This window comes from Tamandua tetradactyla, chromosome 15, assembly GCF_023851605.1.
Source record: "Tamandua tetradactyla isolate mTamTet1 chromosome 15, mTamTet1.pri, whole genome shotgun sequence".
NCBI lineage: Eukaryota > Metazoa > Chordata > Mammalia > Pilosa > Myrmecophagidae > Tamandua > Tamandua tetradactyla.
Window position 1 is genome coordinate 62,373,751 of NC_135341.1, and position 17,675 is coordinate 62,391,425.

Consider the following 17,675-nt stretch of genomic DNA (forward strand, 5'->3'; position numbering starts at 1 on the left):
AAAACCACCATCACAATCAAAATTGTGAACACATCTGTTATCCCCAAGAGTTTCCTTGTGTGCCTTTATTATATCTTCCCCGTTAACCCTCCCTAAGCAACTACTGATCTGCTTTCTGTCATTATTGTTTAATTTACATTTCTATAGTTTTATATACATGGAATCATATAGCATATACTCTCTTTGGTGGTGGTGGTATCTGGTTTCTTTCAATATAATTATTTTGAGATTAATCTGTGTGTTTCCATATATCATTGTTTATTCCTTTTAATTGCCAAAGAGTATTGCAGTGTATGAATTTAGTGTAGTTTATGTATTCACCTATGGATGGGCATTTGGGAAGTTTTCACTTTTTTAAATAAAGCTGCTCTAAACATTCAGATGTAAGTCTTTTTATAGACATATGTTTTTTTCCCCTTAAGTAAATGCCCCGGGTTGAAGTGGTTGGATCATATGGTAGGTATGTGTTTAGCTTTTTAAGTAACTGCCAACTGTTTTCCAAAGTGATTGTGCCATTTTATATTCTCACTGATACTTCCCACTGTCTGGTACTTTCTACTTTCCCCATATTCTTATTAACACTATTGTCAGACTTTCTACATTTAGCCATTCCAGTAGGTGTGTAGTGGTATCTTGTAATTTTTTGGATTTCCCTAATGATGAATGCTGTTGAGCGGCTTCTGTATGTTTAGTTGCTATCCATATGTACTTTTTGCCCATTTTTTTAAAGACTCAGTTATTTTTTGTTGTTGAGTTTTGAAAGTTCTATATATAGCTTAGGTAAGTCTTTTTCATATACATGCTTTGCAAAGATTTTGTCCCTGTCTGTGGCTTGTCTTTTCATTCTCTTAATGGTGACTTTTTCTTTTTTGGTATGCTGCATGGCGAGGTCACATTTCATTATTTTCTATGTGAGTATCCCGTCATTACAGCACCATTTGTTGAATTTTTGTTTTTGTTTGTTTTGTTTGTTTTTTAGGCGGGGGAGGGGGGAGTACATGGAACAGAAATCGAGCCCAGGTCTCCTGCATGGCAGGCAAGAATTCTACCACTGAACTACCCTTGCAACCCCCAATAGTGACTTTTAAAGAGAAATATTTAATTGTGGTGAAATCCGATTTAGCAGTTTGTTCTTTTATGGATTGTGCTTTTGTCAAATATAAGAAATCTTTGCCTAGCCCAAGGTGAAAATGATTTTCTCCTGTGTTTCCTTGTTTTTATACTTATGTTTACATTTATGACTATGATCCATTTTGAATTCAGTAATGTTTGTATATGATTCATGGTGAGGATTGAAGGGTTTTTTCTTTTTTCTTTTTCTTTTTTACATATAGATAACCAATTGTTGTACTATTTGTTGAAAAGATTATCCTTTCTCCATAGAATTGCCCTTGCACTTTGTCAAAAATCAGTTATTCCATCCCTGAGGAATCCCTGACATTGGTTATGCTAGACAAAGACTTTAAAGCAACTTTCTGAATTATGTCAAAAGAGCAAACAAAACATGGATGAAGGAAATCAGGAAATTATTTATGAACAAAATGAGTAAGGACACAGAATTATAAATAGAAACCATACAGGAATTCTGGAACTGAAATATACAGTAACTGAAAGAAAAAAAATACACCGGAGGGGCTTAAGAGCATTATTGAGCTCAAAGAAAGAATCAGCAAACTTGAGGACAGAACAATGGAGATTATCCAGTCTGAAGAGCATAAAGAAAAAGGAATGAAGAAAAGTAAACAGAGAGTCTGAGGGACCTGGGAATACCAGTAGGCAAACCAACATATACATTTTGGAAATCTCAGTAGAGAAAGAGAGACAGAGAGAGAGAAAAAGGGAGGGAAAGAATATTGTAAACTTCATAAACTTGACACAAGACATGAATCTACACATTCAAGAAGCTCAGTGACCTCCAAATAAGATAAACTCAAAGAGATCCACATTAAGAGACATTATTTCCAAACTGTTGAAAGCCAGGCAAAAGAGCATCAAAAGAGCAGCTAGAGAAAAGAAATTCATCCTGTACATATCAGTAAGAATAACAGCCGTTTTCTCACCAGAAACCATGGAGGCCAGAGGGAGTGGGAGGACTTCTTTAAAGTGCTGAAAGAAAAACAATGCAAAATAAAATTTCTGAAGCTGGCAAAACTGTCCTTCAATATTGAAGAAGAAATTAAGACATTCCCAGACAAACAGAACTGGGGAGATTTGTTACTATTACACTTACTCTGCAAGAAATACTGAAGGGAGTCTTTCAGGTTGGAATGAATGGACAGAAAGCTAAATGAAGAAACAAAGATGACTAGTAAATGTGCTAGTTACATGGCTGTGTTCACTTTGGTTTAAGCCTTTTCTGTTTGTGCACCTTGTACTCATGCATATTTTACTCCAATAAAATTTAAAATATCGTTAGTTCTATATTCTGTAACATAATTTAATACAGTAAATGTGGGAAAAGTTTTTATTTGTTGAATTTTGTGAAATCGATTTTGTAGATAAGTCTTTTAAAGTTTATGTTCTGAAAATCTCATCTGAAAAACCACAGTTTTTATTGGAAGTATACCTGTTAGAAAAATGAATATAAAGCATATTTTCTTTTCTCATGGCTTTTAAAAATTAAACAAAGGATAGTATTTCTACTGCATCTAAATGCTGCATGAATTCTAGGTATCTAGCAAGTCAAGATTGATGGTTGTAATCTTATAAACTACTAATGTACTGTGATTTGTTTGAGGTGGTTGATGTCACTTGGCGATATTCTTGTAAACATGAGGAAGTAATCGCTAGGAGAACTGAGGTTAAAGAAGAATTACTTCGAGAAACTATTAATGGGCTTAATAAGCAGGTATGTGATGTGATTGTATTTTTTTTTTTTTTTTTTTTGCATGGGCAGGTACCAGGAATTGAACCCTGGTCTCCAGCACAGCAGGCTGGAGGCACATTTCAGGTTTTTAATATAATCAAGAGTAGCTAGTTTTTAACCCACTCAAATTCTGAAAGTAAAAGCATTATTTTGCAAAAAAAATCTAAATATTGTTCATTGAAAGTTTGAGGATTCAAGTAAAATAATTTTTTACCTGTATCATTTTGAATTAAGTGGTCATGTCTCAGTGAAACAAATTGCTTGAATTTGAATTGTTTGAATTAAATTGTCAAAGTTGAATGAAACAATTTTAATATATGTAGTACTTGATATAAAGGCTGTGTCTTATTTATCAAAGTAATTTTGTCTTGAATATGACGACATGTACTCATAAGTACATTCACACATATAAACACATGTATGGATATCTTCTGAAACAAGACTTAGGTATTAGTGGCTACTTCTAAAAGGAGGAATTGGGGGTCTAAGATGGAAGATTCACTTTTGATTTTATACCCTTTAGTAGTATTGAAATTTTTACTATATGTGGTTTGTGGGGTTTTTTATAATTTAAAAAAACTGGTAATTTTGTTTCTAGTGGGCAGCTAGAAGAGGGCAGGTCTCCTTAATGCAATCAGTGACTGAGTTATTGAAAGTGAGGTTTGTCTTTTTTGGATTTGTCCTTACTTCTAAGATGAAGCTCTTCAGAGATCCTAACCTGTAAACCTGGAGTTTTTATTAGAGCCCCTCCCCTTCAGTCTTCTAGTTCCAATTTATTTTCTCCCTAGCACCATGATTCTGATAAATATTCTGCTTCGTTTTTCAGCACCTTAGCCATTATTTTATGATTGTCTTCTCGGCCTCTCCTACTCTTTTCACTTAAAAATTGGCAAATGCCTGGAAGAGAAAAGAGGTGCAGTACCTCACCTGAATTATTTTTTTCTTTTGGGATCTTGGTTTCTCAGGTTCTGACTACCTTGATGACTTTCTGATGCATTCAAACAATGTCCCCCAGATTTTCTAAGACAATAGAAGTTTTGAAGAGTTGGAAATAGGTATTAAATGATTCTCAACATAAAATTTATAAAATTTTCCAAATAAAATACATATGAAAATAAAGCTGGTTACTTCTTTTAGCATCTTCTTAAAATGCAAATGCTTTAAGTATATTCTTGCTTAGAGATGGACTTCAGCATTCCTCTAATCTTAACTTTTTTAACATGAATTACAGAGGCAGTTAACTTTGTCAGAAAGCAGAAGAAAAGAACTTCTTCAGAGAATAATTGTGGAGCTTGTTGAATTTATATCTCCCAAAACACCTAAATCTGGAGAACTTGGTGGAAGAATATCTGGGTCGTTGGCTTGGAGAGTAGCCCGAGGTGAAGTGGGTCTAGAGGTATTTAATTCTTAATACCATGATAATCTTTTCATTTGCCTGCTTCCTGTACTGTGTACTTTGAATGTGGGAAAAATTCATTGACCATTGTCTTTTAGCTAACTTCATAATTATTTAAAAATGTAAACATTTGAAGAGAACCAATAATGATTGACGTAATGTAACCATATACATGAATTAAGCAAAGCATTTTAAAATAGGGTTTTTCTAAGTTTTTACTCTTATGTAGAATTTTAGGGTAGTGTAACTTTTACAGAAGTAATTTCAGAAAAATGCGCAAATCATAAGTGTACAGCTTAATGAATTTTTTTAAATTGAGTACCTTTGTAACCACCAGCCAGAATAAGAAATAGAACATCACCAGAAAATTCCATGAGTTTCCTTCCAATCCCTACCATCTGCTCCTAAGAGTAACCATTTTCCTAACTTCTTACATGATGAATTAGTTTGCCTATTATTATATGTGTATGTGCTCTTTTGTGTATAGCTTTTTCTACACAACACGTTGGATTTATGCATGTTGGTACATGTATATTGTATGTTTATTCTCATTGCGATATAATATTACAGTGTATGAATATTCTATAATCTGTTTATCCAGTCTGCTGGCAATGGGTATTTGATTTGTTTCTAATTTTAGGCTGTTAACAAATTTTTCTGATGTGAAGATTTATGAATGTGTTTTCAGTGAATGTGTGCATTTCTGTTGAGTATACAGAAATGGAATTGCTAGGTCATAGAATATGAGTATATTCAGCTTTAGTCTATACCACCAAATAGTTTTCCAAACCAGCAGTATATGACATTCTTCCACAATTTGGTTCATACTTGGTATTATCTGTCTTTTTCATTTTAGCAGTCTGGTGTTATGTAGTAGATGTATATTGTGACTTTGATTTGCATTTTTGGAGAATAATGAAGTTGAATATCTGCTGTTTAAACTTTTGGATAATCTATCATGAAATGCCTTTTCAAATCTTTTAAAATGGGATTTTAATCCATTAAAAGAGCCCTTTTTACCTTTTATTTTTTGCTTTTGAAAACTTAATAAAAAAGTAGGAAAATATAAAATTTGGGTAATTCAGTTGATAATGTCTGTATGTAAATACTTCACATGTACATATATATATATATCTTACAGGCTAGGAGTGATTTTTGTTGATATGATTGCTATTACATTATCAGACTTATTTAAGTTATTATTACTTGATTAATCTCCCAAAATTAAATAATGAGCAATGGAAATATAATTTCTATCGTTAAGTTCTGTAGTTAAAGACTAGGTGAAAAGCATTGTACTAGGTTCTGTAATGGACATTAATAAAGTATAACATACTGTCCCTTGACTTTAGGAGCTTAAAGTTGATTCACCAGAAAGTATTTAGTGTAGAGGCCTGGGAAAGTATGTAGTAAAAATGCTTTAAAGGGAGATAGCCAGTCCCAGATTAATGTCAAACAACTCAAATTTTATATATACTTTTCCTAAATTTTTCATTGTTGCAACTTACTTCTATAGTAAAAAAAATGTCAAAAAATGGGGAATTAGCCCCTATAAATTTTATGTTTTCTTTTGAATTTATCCCATCATCTGTAGCAGGCAGTTGAAAGTATTTTCAGCCATAGAATTACAAAATCTAAATTGAACAAATAATTCAAATCACTGCTGATACAGTGCAAGTTCCAAATGAAGCCAGTTAAAAAGAGCTGGTTTAATCACAGCTGTGTTCCATATGACATGGCTATTATTTAGGTCTTCATTTCTTTTTCTTTGTGTGGGTGAGTGTGCTTCCTCTTGTATGGCATGTAAGTTGATTAAACTTTAAAACTATGAATTGGATCATATACCCAGATTGCTTTCCTTTCTGAAAATGTTTTTAATTTCTCAATTACTGGGGACTATATTAGGGCCATGATTTTAAAAGAAATCACATCCCCCTTTAGAAATGAATGTTTATTTTAGGAGTAAATTGAAAAAAAGTCAATTCTAAAATAAAAGATTATGAAACTATACCTTGCAATCAGTTTGAAAAATAAGAAAATACTGGTCATATCATTCTTAGAAAGAAAAGTTTTATCTTGATCTTAGATTGAAAACATCCTATGAAATATTAATGCTATTCTTATTCCAGATTACTTTGTTCGGTTGCATACATTCTTTGTTCATTAGCATACTTTTGTTTTGTCTTTGATAATTAGTTATCTTTTATAAAATGATAGCTAAAGCTACCTTAAAATTTTATTTCCATTTGTTTTATGTCACTGCTGTGAAATGTCTTTGAAAAAGAAAGACACGAAAAGAATTGGGAAGTGTTGTCATGTGCATGTGTTTTGAAGTATAGTATACTAATTAATGTAAAATCAATTTCTAAAAATAATAAGCTTTTTTTACCTTATTTTTTTGGCAGCAATATCCACACGTTCTACTAAGAAGTTATCTTTTTGTTCATACATTGAATGTCACTGTTTTAAAATTCTGAGTGTTACATATAAATATTTTTTGTTTCCTGTTTCTAAGAATGTTTTATATTTTACTCATTGATTCTTGTTCATTTGAAGTTTTTATATTGTTTAATACCTAGTACATGATGTTTAAAAAAAAAAGTATTGCCTACCCTCCTGATAGATTAATAAATACCATAGCAAGCTGTTGACATTCTAGAGCAGTTGTTCTCAGTGGTTCACAGTTTTGTACTCCAGGTAACATTTGGCAATGTCTAGAGACATTTTGGTTGCCACAGTTGGGCGGGGGGATGCCACTGGCATCTAGTGGATAGAGGCCCAAGATGCTGGTCAACATTCTGCAAAGCACAGAACAGCTCTCTCCAACGAAGAACTGTCTGACCCAGTATGTCAATAAAGCAAATATGAGTAATCCTGGACTAGAGACAAGATTCTCACACCCGGCTACTATGTCTGTGTCCAAAGAGGGAGAGCCATTGTGTAAATGACACTCAAAGACACAAGATAAATACAGTGTCTTTCCCAAACCTTAGATTCACTCAGGGATTTCAGGAAATAGGGTATTATTTTGTATTACAACACACATGGATTCATTTTGGACCAGAATGCAAAGTTTGCCTGGAATTTTAATGTAAAACATAGGCTTTTAGAGTAATTTCACACATGTAGAAGATTGTTTTAAGTTATACCTCCCAACTAGTCTTCCAGTTTAGGGTATCAAGAAAGGCTACTCATGAAATAGCTTTTGGTTGAATCTTGAAGGGTGAGAAAGAAGCAAGTATATGGAGAACAGGAAGAACAGCATTCCAGGCATAGAAACAGCATGTGTCAAGGCCCTGAGACAGGAAAGAGCTAGGCCTATGGGAGGCACTAAAGAAAAAGTAATATGCTGGGAGCATAGACTCACTTGAATAATATGAGATCTTTTAGGAGAAGTAGGTAAGCTAGAGATCACACCGTACCCTGTTAGCCTGCTTAGAGATTGGAGTTTAAGAATAGTGGGAAGTCAGGGGAGCAGGAAGGTAACATATCCCAATTGATAATTTTTTAAATCACTTTCATTGTTATGTGGAGCCATGGATAGGAGAGTTAAGAGTTGAAAGCTGAGAGTCAACTTTAGAAGGCTATTACAGTAGTCCAAGTAAGAGATGGTAATGGCACTGGAAGTAAGGAAAAATACATGGATTCAGGTTGAACACAAAATCGTAGAAATATGGAAGAGAGCTGCAGTATATGACTCCTATTTTCTCTCTTATAACGTTCAGTGCTATGTCAGCATCATATTGATTATGTTTAATTAATCTATAAAATATTTTCATAATTTTCCAGTGGTACCACTTTTTCCTTTTCAATTAAAAAATTTGCATTTCTTAAGTCATAATATTTTAAGGGAGGAGTCACTTACCGATGTATATAACAGTTCCTCCTTTTTTTTTTAAATCTCCCATTATGTTGAAAACTAATTCTACTTTTCTTTTAAGGGAAAAGAAACCTTGTTCATCCCTTCTGAAAATGAGAAGATTTCTAAACAGCTGTATGTTTATTATAATATTGTGAAAGATCGTTATGTCCGAGTTTCAAATAACAATCAAACCATTTCCGGATGGGAGAATGGTGTGTGGAAAATGGAATCCATATTCAGAAAAGTTGAAACAGACTGGAACATGGTAATTTGATGCATGAAACTGTATTTAAAACCTTTATCTTTGTTTAAACAAATATAGCTTCATTTTTCATTTGTGTATAAGGTGAAAACTGATATATCAAAATTATTTTTAGCATTTCTTTAACCTATAAAAGAAAACCCTTTCCTCCAATATGTAATCAAAGTTACACTAGAAATTCTTGCATTTATACCAAGGAAGTATTCATTTTTTAAAATGAATTTAATTATTTCATGGAGAAAAATAATCAAGTGCATGTTCAATGCATATGACTATTTATTTGCCTGAATATATAAACTTGTACTATGAAATTCCTTTTCAAATATGTATTCATTGCCTACTAAATGCAAATTATTATATTAGGAAGTAAAATAGATTTAGTCTAGGGTCCCAAGAAGCTAACCATTTAACAAGCTTTTACTTCATAAGGATATGAATGATTGAGCAGAATATTGGCTGTCTCTTATAGAGGTGAGGGCCATAGTTGTGTTTACTTATACCACATTTCACACTTATGTCACACATTAACCATAATATGTAAGAGACTTTGCTTTATTTAAAAAATGCAATTTTATTGAGATATATTCACATACCATCTATAATCATCCAAAGTGTACAATCATTGGTTCACAGTATCATCATATAGTTGTACATTCATCACTACTATATGATGGAGTAATGAAAATATTCAATTTTTGAATTTTTCATTATTCCAAAATAAATAAGAATAATAGTTAAAATTAAAAGTAAAAAGAATACCCAAAACATCCCATACCCCTTTTCCCCTGTTCTAGTTTGCTAACTGACAGAATGTAGTATACCAGAAACAGAATAGCTTTTAAAAGGGGGAATTTATTAAGTTGCAAATTTAGAGTTCTAAGCCTATGATAATGTCCAAATTAAAGCAAGGTGATAGAAATATCCAGTCTAAGGCATCCAGGGAAAGGTTCCTTGGTTCAAGAAAGCTGATGAAGTTCAGGACTTCTCTCAACTGGAAAGGCACATGGCAAACATGGTGATGTCTGCTAGCTTTCTCTCCAGGCTTCTTGTTTCATGAAACTGCCCCAGGGGCATTTTTCTTCTTCATCTCCAGAAGTCTCTGGCTGTGTGGGCTCTCGTAGTTCTCGTGGCTCTGAGCATTCTCCAAAATATTTCCTCTTTTAAAGGGTTCCAGTAAACTAATCAAGACCCACCTGGAATGAGTGGAGTCACATCTCCCTCTAATGAAAGGCTAATACCCACAATTGAGTATGTTACATCTCTGTGCATATAATCTAATCACATTTCCAACCTACAGTACTAAATAGGGATTAAAAAAAACGGCTTCTTCCATGGGACAGTCAGGATTAAAACATGGTTTTTCTAGGGTATTTAATTCTTTCAAACTGGCACGCAACCCCTCTTATTTATTTTTTGGCCTTATTTTTTTTACTCATCTGTCCATATACTGGATAAAGGTAATGCCATTCATAAGGTTTTCACAATCACATGGTCACACTGTAAAAGCTATATAGTTATACAATTGTCTTCAAGAATCAAGGCTACTGAATTACAGTTCTACTCTTTCAGGTATTTCCTTCTAGCTGTTCTAATACACTTTAAAACTATATAATGCATATGAATAACCTCCAGCATGACCTCCCGACTGTATTTGAAATCTTTCAGCCACAAAAACTTTATTTTGTCTCATTTCTCTCTTCCCTATTTTGGTCAAGAATGCTTTCTCAGTCCCACAGTGCTCTTCCCCAAGGGTCATGTCCCACATTGCCAGGAAGATTTACATGCCTGGAAGTAATGTCCCACGTAGTGGGCAGGGTGGTGAGTTCAGCTGCAGAGCTGGCTTAGAGAGAGAAGCCACATCTGAGCAACAAAAGAGGTTCTCTGGGGGCTGACACTTAGGCATAATTATAAGTAGGCTTAGCTTCTCCTTTGCAAGAATAAATTTCAGAAGGTCAAGCCGCAAAATCAAGGGCTTAGAGGCTTTGCTTTTAAACTTAAGATCTAACTCTTAAATACAAAAGAAAAATAAACATAAGGCTATTCAGATTATCACACCAGATCTCACCATATTATTAATAGAGTTTCATAGGAGTTAAATCACCTTTTAGGGATATTTTAAACTTAACTTGCCAAGATATATGAGTGGGAAGATAAGTTGTTCATTTGTAAAATATATTAGAGAGATTAAAAAAGTGAGGTATTGAGTAACAGCTCCGAATGTTTATGAACATGTACTATGTGCTTATCATGTGGGGATTAATTAGAGTACAAAAGAAATATAAAGTCCTTTTTTTTCAATCATAGGTTTTTGTTCCAAGGCTTGTCTTAGTCCTTAAACATATAAATATCTAATTTAAAATGCATTTATTATCTAATACAAAAGTGGGTATCTTTTTTATATTAAACCAAAAATTTCCAGGTTTAATAAAAGTGTAGATTTATCAATTTTATTCTTTATCTAAAGAAGAGCATAAAAAATAAAACAAGATAAAATTAAAAACTTCAATATTTTATATCTGCAGTGATTATACAGTTGATGGGAGAGAATGAACTTCTTCTGGGAGACTGTCTTTAGCCCAGAAATTCCTCTGAAGAGAAAGCAAGATAGAAATGTTATTTATCCAAGGACAAGTCTATACTTGCTGAAATGAAGAAAAATCATGCCTTTCTTCCTAACTAGCAGTGTGTAATGGCGAATGTAATGATAGAGTAAATAATGATAAGCTGCAGAAGCTGTGCTGAGAAACAGGTCTACCCTATATCTTATTCACTCATTTGTTCATCAGCAAACATTTACTTAGTGCCTGTTGTGCCAGGTATTGTTCAGCACTATGTGGGAAAAAAATGAAGAAGACACAGTTCCTGCTCTCACTATCTAACGAGGGAAACTGAAGCATAAACAGCCATCTTAACTACGATTCATAGTGCTATAATAAGGATATCAACACATTGCTATGGAAACACCCAGGAGGGAGTAATTAGCTCTGGCTGTGGGAGTTGGGCTAAACTCTGCAGAGCAGGTGACATTTGAGCTGGACGCTGAAGGCTGAGTGGGTGTTCAGGCAGGGAAGCTGCAGAAATAAAGCCATGGAGTGCATGCCATGTTTTGAGATCTCTCAATAGAACAGTGTGGCCAGAGAGGCTGTATTGTATGAGAAAAATTTAAATAATGTAAATGAGACGTGAAGGCCATTAAATAGAAAACAGGCCCCTGATCAAGAAAAGCTTATGCCTTGATATACTTTCACAAAGGGCACCATTTTGTAAATGTTGAATGAATCCATTTACAGCTATATAATATAAAGTATCAAATGAAGAAAAATACTAAAATCTTAACTATATGTGTAGAGACAGATAACTAAGAAGTTAACATAATGTCATTAAAACTTACCTTTGCACCCAAATCAGTATTTCTGTACTAGCATACCCCCAACTAGGGATGATTCTCTGACTCCACTGTATAATAGAAGGAAGCTTATTTCCACCACACCTTATCTCAGTAATCCTCAACCTGGTATGATAGATCACAAGAAGCCTGTTCTCAGATTTTTAGAACAGATTCTTACCCTCTTGAAGTGGTATCCTCCCAGAAGCACCGAGATTTACTGAATATTACTACATAAAAAATAATGTTCATTGGTGTCTGAATTGAAAAGATTATGAGCCGTTAAATCAAGAAGACCAACATACTTTTTGGGGCACACGTAACATCTTGATAAAAGCGGTATTAATAGCTTCCTAACTAGCCTCCCTGAATCGCCCTGCTCCCTTCAAAGTTGTTCTCCATGGTATAGCCAGAGGAATGTTTTCAACCTTCCAGTGCTTACTGTGTGCCCTTTAATGCGAAGAACGGCTTCAGTCTCTTCAGTTTCTAACCCTTGCCTTCTTTGGCCTTGCCTTTTGCCACGCTACCCCTTGCTGTCTACCTTGCAGCTGCCATTTTCTTTCTCCTGTACACAGAACCTCTTTTACTTTCCTGTTTGTCTGATTAGCTCATCCATGTCCTCAAAACCTGTCTTAAATTTCACTCCTTCTAGTATTAGCTAACTGGATTCATTTCTTTCTTTATGGACTCATTGCACCAGCACCATTCCTTCATGACATAGGTTCAAATATTGAATAAATATTGAGAGATAATTGTCTCTCTCCCACTTGATTATGAACATTCCCCAGGCAGGGACCTTGTCTTCCTCTACCCATTTTTGTATTCTCATCATTTGTACATCTAGCATAGTGCTTGGTATATAATACATGTTCAGTAAAGATTGTTAAATGTAAGAATGTTTCAATGAATGTGTATAGCTTAAGTTCTGTACCACCCTAGAACTATGTAGAGCAGCATATATATTCTTCCTTCATTCTATGTCCTTTGGATGCTTTTTGATACTTTTCATTTTTGATCAGTTTTATTACTCTCTTTGTCACAAAACCAGTTTTACCATTTTTTGGTACATGGCATTATATTAAGAATGGTCACTCAGTCATTCAGCAAACGTTCTTTGTCAGACATTGTGCTTGCCACTCAGAATGCAATGGTGAGCATAGACTAGTGTAGGAGAAAGACATGTGGACCAACTGTTTAAGATTAATGGAGTAAATGCTAGAAGAACATGGGTATGTATATGATACTGGGGGAGGAAAGAATCAATCTGAGAAGCCTTCTCAGAAGAATATGTGAGTAGAGTTTTAAAGGAGCATATTTCAATATGGCATCAGTATGTGGAGGAAGAGGGTATTAGGGGACATGAGAAATAGTATCTGCAAAAGCACAGGATGGGAAACATCTGGTATGTCCAGGGAAGAATAAATAGGAATAAGGGGTAAAATAGAGTATATAAGATTGCAGAGTTGAATAGGTATCAGACCCAGGAATTCTGATTATCTTACAAAGAGTTTGGGTTTTATCCTTTATGTTACAGGAAACCATGAAAAGGTTCAGGTAGGGGGAGGGATGTGATTACACTGGTGTTCCAGAGAGGTAATTCCAGAGACTGAGAATGGAGTAAATTGAAAGTATAGTGTAGAGAGACTTAAATACACGTAGAAACTGCCATTGGATTCATGTTTGATTTCAGTGATAAAATGGAATAACCAAATATAAGATTCCTGAGCAATGCCAATTTACCAGCATTGAATTAAAACCCTCTTGAAATACAACTGTTCTGCTGGGTATCTGTAGGAATGACAGACACAAGGTGCCTGTTGTGTGAAAAACTTAAATAGTGTTCATCTTAGGAGCTTAAGCAAAAGAATAATTCTAAGAGCATACTAAACAACAACTTGAAACAGTGCAGTGCAAACCGAACTGCCAGAAACCATAGCAGCAGGCAGCCCAGCCTGGCATATAGTAATCAGAACATCTTTAAGCAAAGATCTGTAGAACATGAAATACATAAAGAAACTTACATGCAAATTGTTCTCAATCCTGAAAATAGTGCTTGCAACTACAACCCAAAGGACAGGTTTTATTTACAGGCATTGTGGAAGAGTACAACTTACCTTAAGCCATAAACACAGTGGACTTGTTTCCAATCACATATTGTGAGGTGCCTATATATGCTTACAGATGCTAAATAGGGAAGAAGATAAGTCTTTGGGGTGGGGGTGAGGGTGTGTGGAGAAGAGGTATAGAATTCAGTCTGCAGGAGAAAACTCCATGATTTCTGATTTAACTACCACCCCTGCTAAGGTAGATTAGAAACGGTCACCTCTTAGTAGCCCCACAAATTACAAAGCTGAGCATGTAAAACCACACAGTAAATTAAACCTATGAATTAAAAAAGCCATCAAGCAAAATATATCTATCAGAGAACTCAAGAAGTTAGGAATTCCCTATATAAGGAACAATCAGTAGTTTTAGAAAGGCTTCCCCCTCACCCCCCAGACTGAATAATTGAATGTTAAGAGCTAAGGAAGTCTTTTTCTCTCCTGAATAAATAATGATTACTGGTTCTTTGGTATTATGCATAGATAGGACCACAACTAGAAATTTATATAAATCCTATTGTTTGTGTACATTTCAAATTACCAAATTGAGTATACACAAACTTGATAACTTGCTGCCACCTCTAAAAATGATTCTTTGAGTTAGTTACTCCCAGACAGAATTTATCATGACATGAATTTTCACTGTAAATGGGATTTATCTCCTTGTTCTTGAGTGCATGAGACCCTTTATTTGCTCACAGTATATTTAAATGCTCATTTAGGCATCTAAATAAACATTTAGGACTGAAAATTTTAGATCACAGAACAAGCAGTCCCCCCAGGCTTGTTCAACAGCCATTATAAACATTCTGTTATGGTTAAAACCACTGTAAAATACTTCTGACCTAGACCCATGTGGTATAAATAATGCAATTCTTAGGACAAGCCAGAATTTGAAGTTAACTTTACTTCAACCTATTTCATTTTATACCCACAATTTTGGGGAACATTTGAACCTACTAAGCTCTGAAAATACACAAGATAATCAAAGTATATATTGGCACCTGAAAGCCTTTCTTCCAGTATCCTCTCTGTTTGGCTCATTTTTCCCAGATAACCTCTTTTACTAGCCACATCTTTGAAGGAATAAAACTATGGATAATTCTTAGATGCCCAGTAAATTAAGATAGATGAAGCTAACCAACTCCCAGGGAACACTGTCGCAGTCTTGAGCTCCCAGTGCTCGAGACTTACAATTGATTCTAAGAGAACCATGCAGTGGGAACATGTAAGTATCAGGGGGCATTATAGTGAGATTGTCCTGAACTTGAAAGGAGCAGTTAACAGTTCCATATGTCTAGGTTTGTCATTCAGAACAACAATAGTTGATTATACATAGCCAGTCTAAGGATGACTAAAGTGTTAGCAGTAATTGTTTTTTTATCTTATGACTAAAGATAGAATTCGTGCCTACCTGATGACTAAAGATAGAATAATATGTGCCATAGGACATTTCCATGGCAGATGTAATTTTATTTGGTATCACCAACTAGTGTTCCAAATAGATTAAATTTTCTAAAATAATTAAGTCTCTTTTGAAGATATGGGTGCGTATATAGATACTTAATATTTCTTAAACTGTCCTATAAATTCAGAACCTCAGGTTAAGTTAGATTAGACAAGTACACCTGAAATAAAATAGCACATTTGCATATAGGAGTATTGTAAGTTCAAGATGGGATGAAATTATGGAGGACCTTGAAAGCTAAGAGTTTGGACTTAATGCAAGACTCAGGTCCTTGCTGTTCAGTCTAGAACAGACAAATGAGGTGAAGGAAATGGTATTTTTAAAATAATCTTTATCAAGTGATTAAAATTGGGTAATGTAAGGCATTGCAATAATATGAATGCAAAGTCATGGTATAGTGGTTTAAATGCAGTGTAAATTCAAGACTTTCCATGGATTATAGTTGGAGTTTGGACGCTGGGGATAAGTGGATAAAGAGTCAGATTCTTAGGATTTTGAATCTGGGTGAATGATGGAGTTACCCATGAAAGACCAAAGCAATATATGTCAGTTTTCATGTCAACATCTTGAAGAGTTTGATGAAGGTATAAGAGGGGATGAGCTAAGCGGAGAGTCAGTAGAGGGCTTGCAAAAAAATAGAGTATGTTTGAGTGGTATGGGACATTAGTGGTGATTGGGGAGTATACTGTTTACAGAAATAGGATTCGAAACCTTTTACACAATTACTTAAAGCAAAGGCTGATGCATTTTTGTTATTTGGAGGATATGGTCTGTCTCGCTGTAGAAAAGCTAATATGAAAATCCAGACTTAAAAAATTAAGGAGTAATTTCCTTTTAAATGATTCTTTGTTTACAGCATAATTCTTCATAGGGATCATTTTAAATAGCCAGTCTTTTTAATTTAAAAGAGAATGTGATTTAACAAAATTTGGTTAGCACACAGTCCTTTAGGACTGTAGTTATTGGAGCACCTGCATTCAAATAAATACCTTTATTCCAGAGCAGAAGAAATTATACAAAACTATTAATTAAATGAAAAATTTTAGCAGTAAGACTATTTTCATTGGGAAAAATTCATTTTTTTATGCTCCGACAATGTGCTGTTTATTGTGCTTTCTATACTATTTCATTATTTCTAACAATTTCTTTTCTCCCCTTTTTTTGTAGGTATATTTAGCACGAAGAGCAGGATCGTCCTCTGCTTACATTTCCTGGAAGTTTGAGTGCGGGTCAGTTGGTCTAAAAGTAGATAGCATCTCCATTAAAACAAGTAGTCAGACCTTTCAGACTGGAACAATACAGTGGAAATTGCGATCTGATACAGCACAAGTAGAACTGACAGGCGGTAAGCATTTGACTGGAGAATTAACCATGAAATGTGTACTTATCACGGCAAAGAGTATTAGTACTTATTTGAGATGTAGCTCTGACATTTTTATATCAAGAGTTATTCATATTTTGCAGTAAAAAAGTTTAAATTATAAAACATGTGTCACCTCATTGTAACAGAAGGATAGGTGTTTTTTACTGTGAAACACAAATGCAAGGAGCAAGATAAATTTCTTTGTTTCAAAGGATGCATTTCCTCCATAAAGAAAAACTTTTAAGTATTTTTAGGGGTTGATTTTTACCTGTAAGTCTGGTATATAAAAATGCATTCCAGAACTGTCTCTTTATGCTAAGTAACCAGAAGCAAACTTCTTTTTTCCCCTCCAACAGATAAAAATCTTCACTCCTATCATGATTTTTCTGGTGCCACTGAAGTTATTTTGGAAGCAGAATTGAGCAAAGGAGATGGTGATGTTGCTTGGCAACATACCCAGCTGTTTAGACAAAGCTTAAATGACCATGAAGAAAATTGTTTGGAGATAATTATAAAATTCAGTGACCTTTGAGGATCTGAACACTGTAGAAATGCTGACAGTCATCAAAGACTTAGCATGGTCTAAAGTAGTCTGTTGATTTAATGCATGCTTTGTTGGCAATTTACTAACCTTTGCTAGCATATTTCTTTTGCTGGCTATCCATTATATAATCCTAGTAAAAATATATCTTTATACTGTGGACCATAAAGAAATCATTAATTAAAATCTCCCTTCCATATAACTATAATTTTAATAGTTGAAGTATTTTACTGTGCTAATATGACATTTTAATCTAAGAACTGTAAATATAGTTTTTAAAGTAAAATATGGCATGATTAATGTTATTCATGATTATGGCAAAATCTTAAGCTAATAGTAATAATTTGACATTTTCTGATCAGCCATTAATTTCTTCATAAGCAATTGAATTAGATTTTCCTAATTTTTTAATTTTAATAAATATGGAAGT

The 17,675-nt window shown here is 34.1% G+C and overlaps 1 protein-coding gene across 6 annotated transcripts in view; it reads left to right on the forward strand.

Moving 5' to 3' along the window:
* Window positions 1-17,398, forward strand: part of NGLY1 (N-glycanase 1) — a 77,013-nt gene extending 59,615 nt beyond the window's left edge. For 4 of the 6 annotated variants that reach the window (XM_077129968.1, XM_077129971.1, XM_077129969.1 and 1 more), the window contains 5 exons: window positions 2,738-2,848; window positions 4,098-4,262; window positions 8,204-8,389; window positions 16,509-16,686; window positions 17,061-17,398. In XM_077129968.1, the coding sequence (XP_076986083.1) occupies window positions 2,738-2,848; window positions 4,098-4,262; window positions 8,204-8,389; window positions 16,509-16,686; window positions 17,061-17,236 (816 nt within the window). In that variant the 3' untranslated portion in view covers window positions 17,237-17,398. Of the gene's footprint in view, window positions 1-2,737; window positions 2,849-4,097; window positions 4,263-8,203; window positions 8,390-10,908; window positions 11,645-16,508; window positions 16,687-17,060 lie in introns of those variants that run through there. The other 2 variants (XM_077129973.1, XM_077129972.1) reach the window with 2 other exon arrangements.
* The last annotated feature ends 277 nt before the right edge of the window (window positions 17,399-17,675 follow it).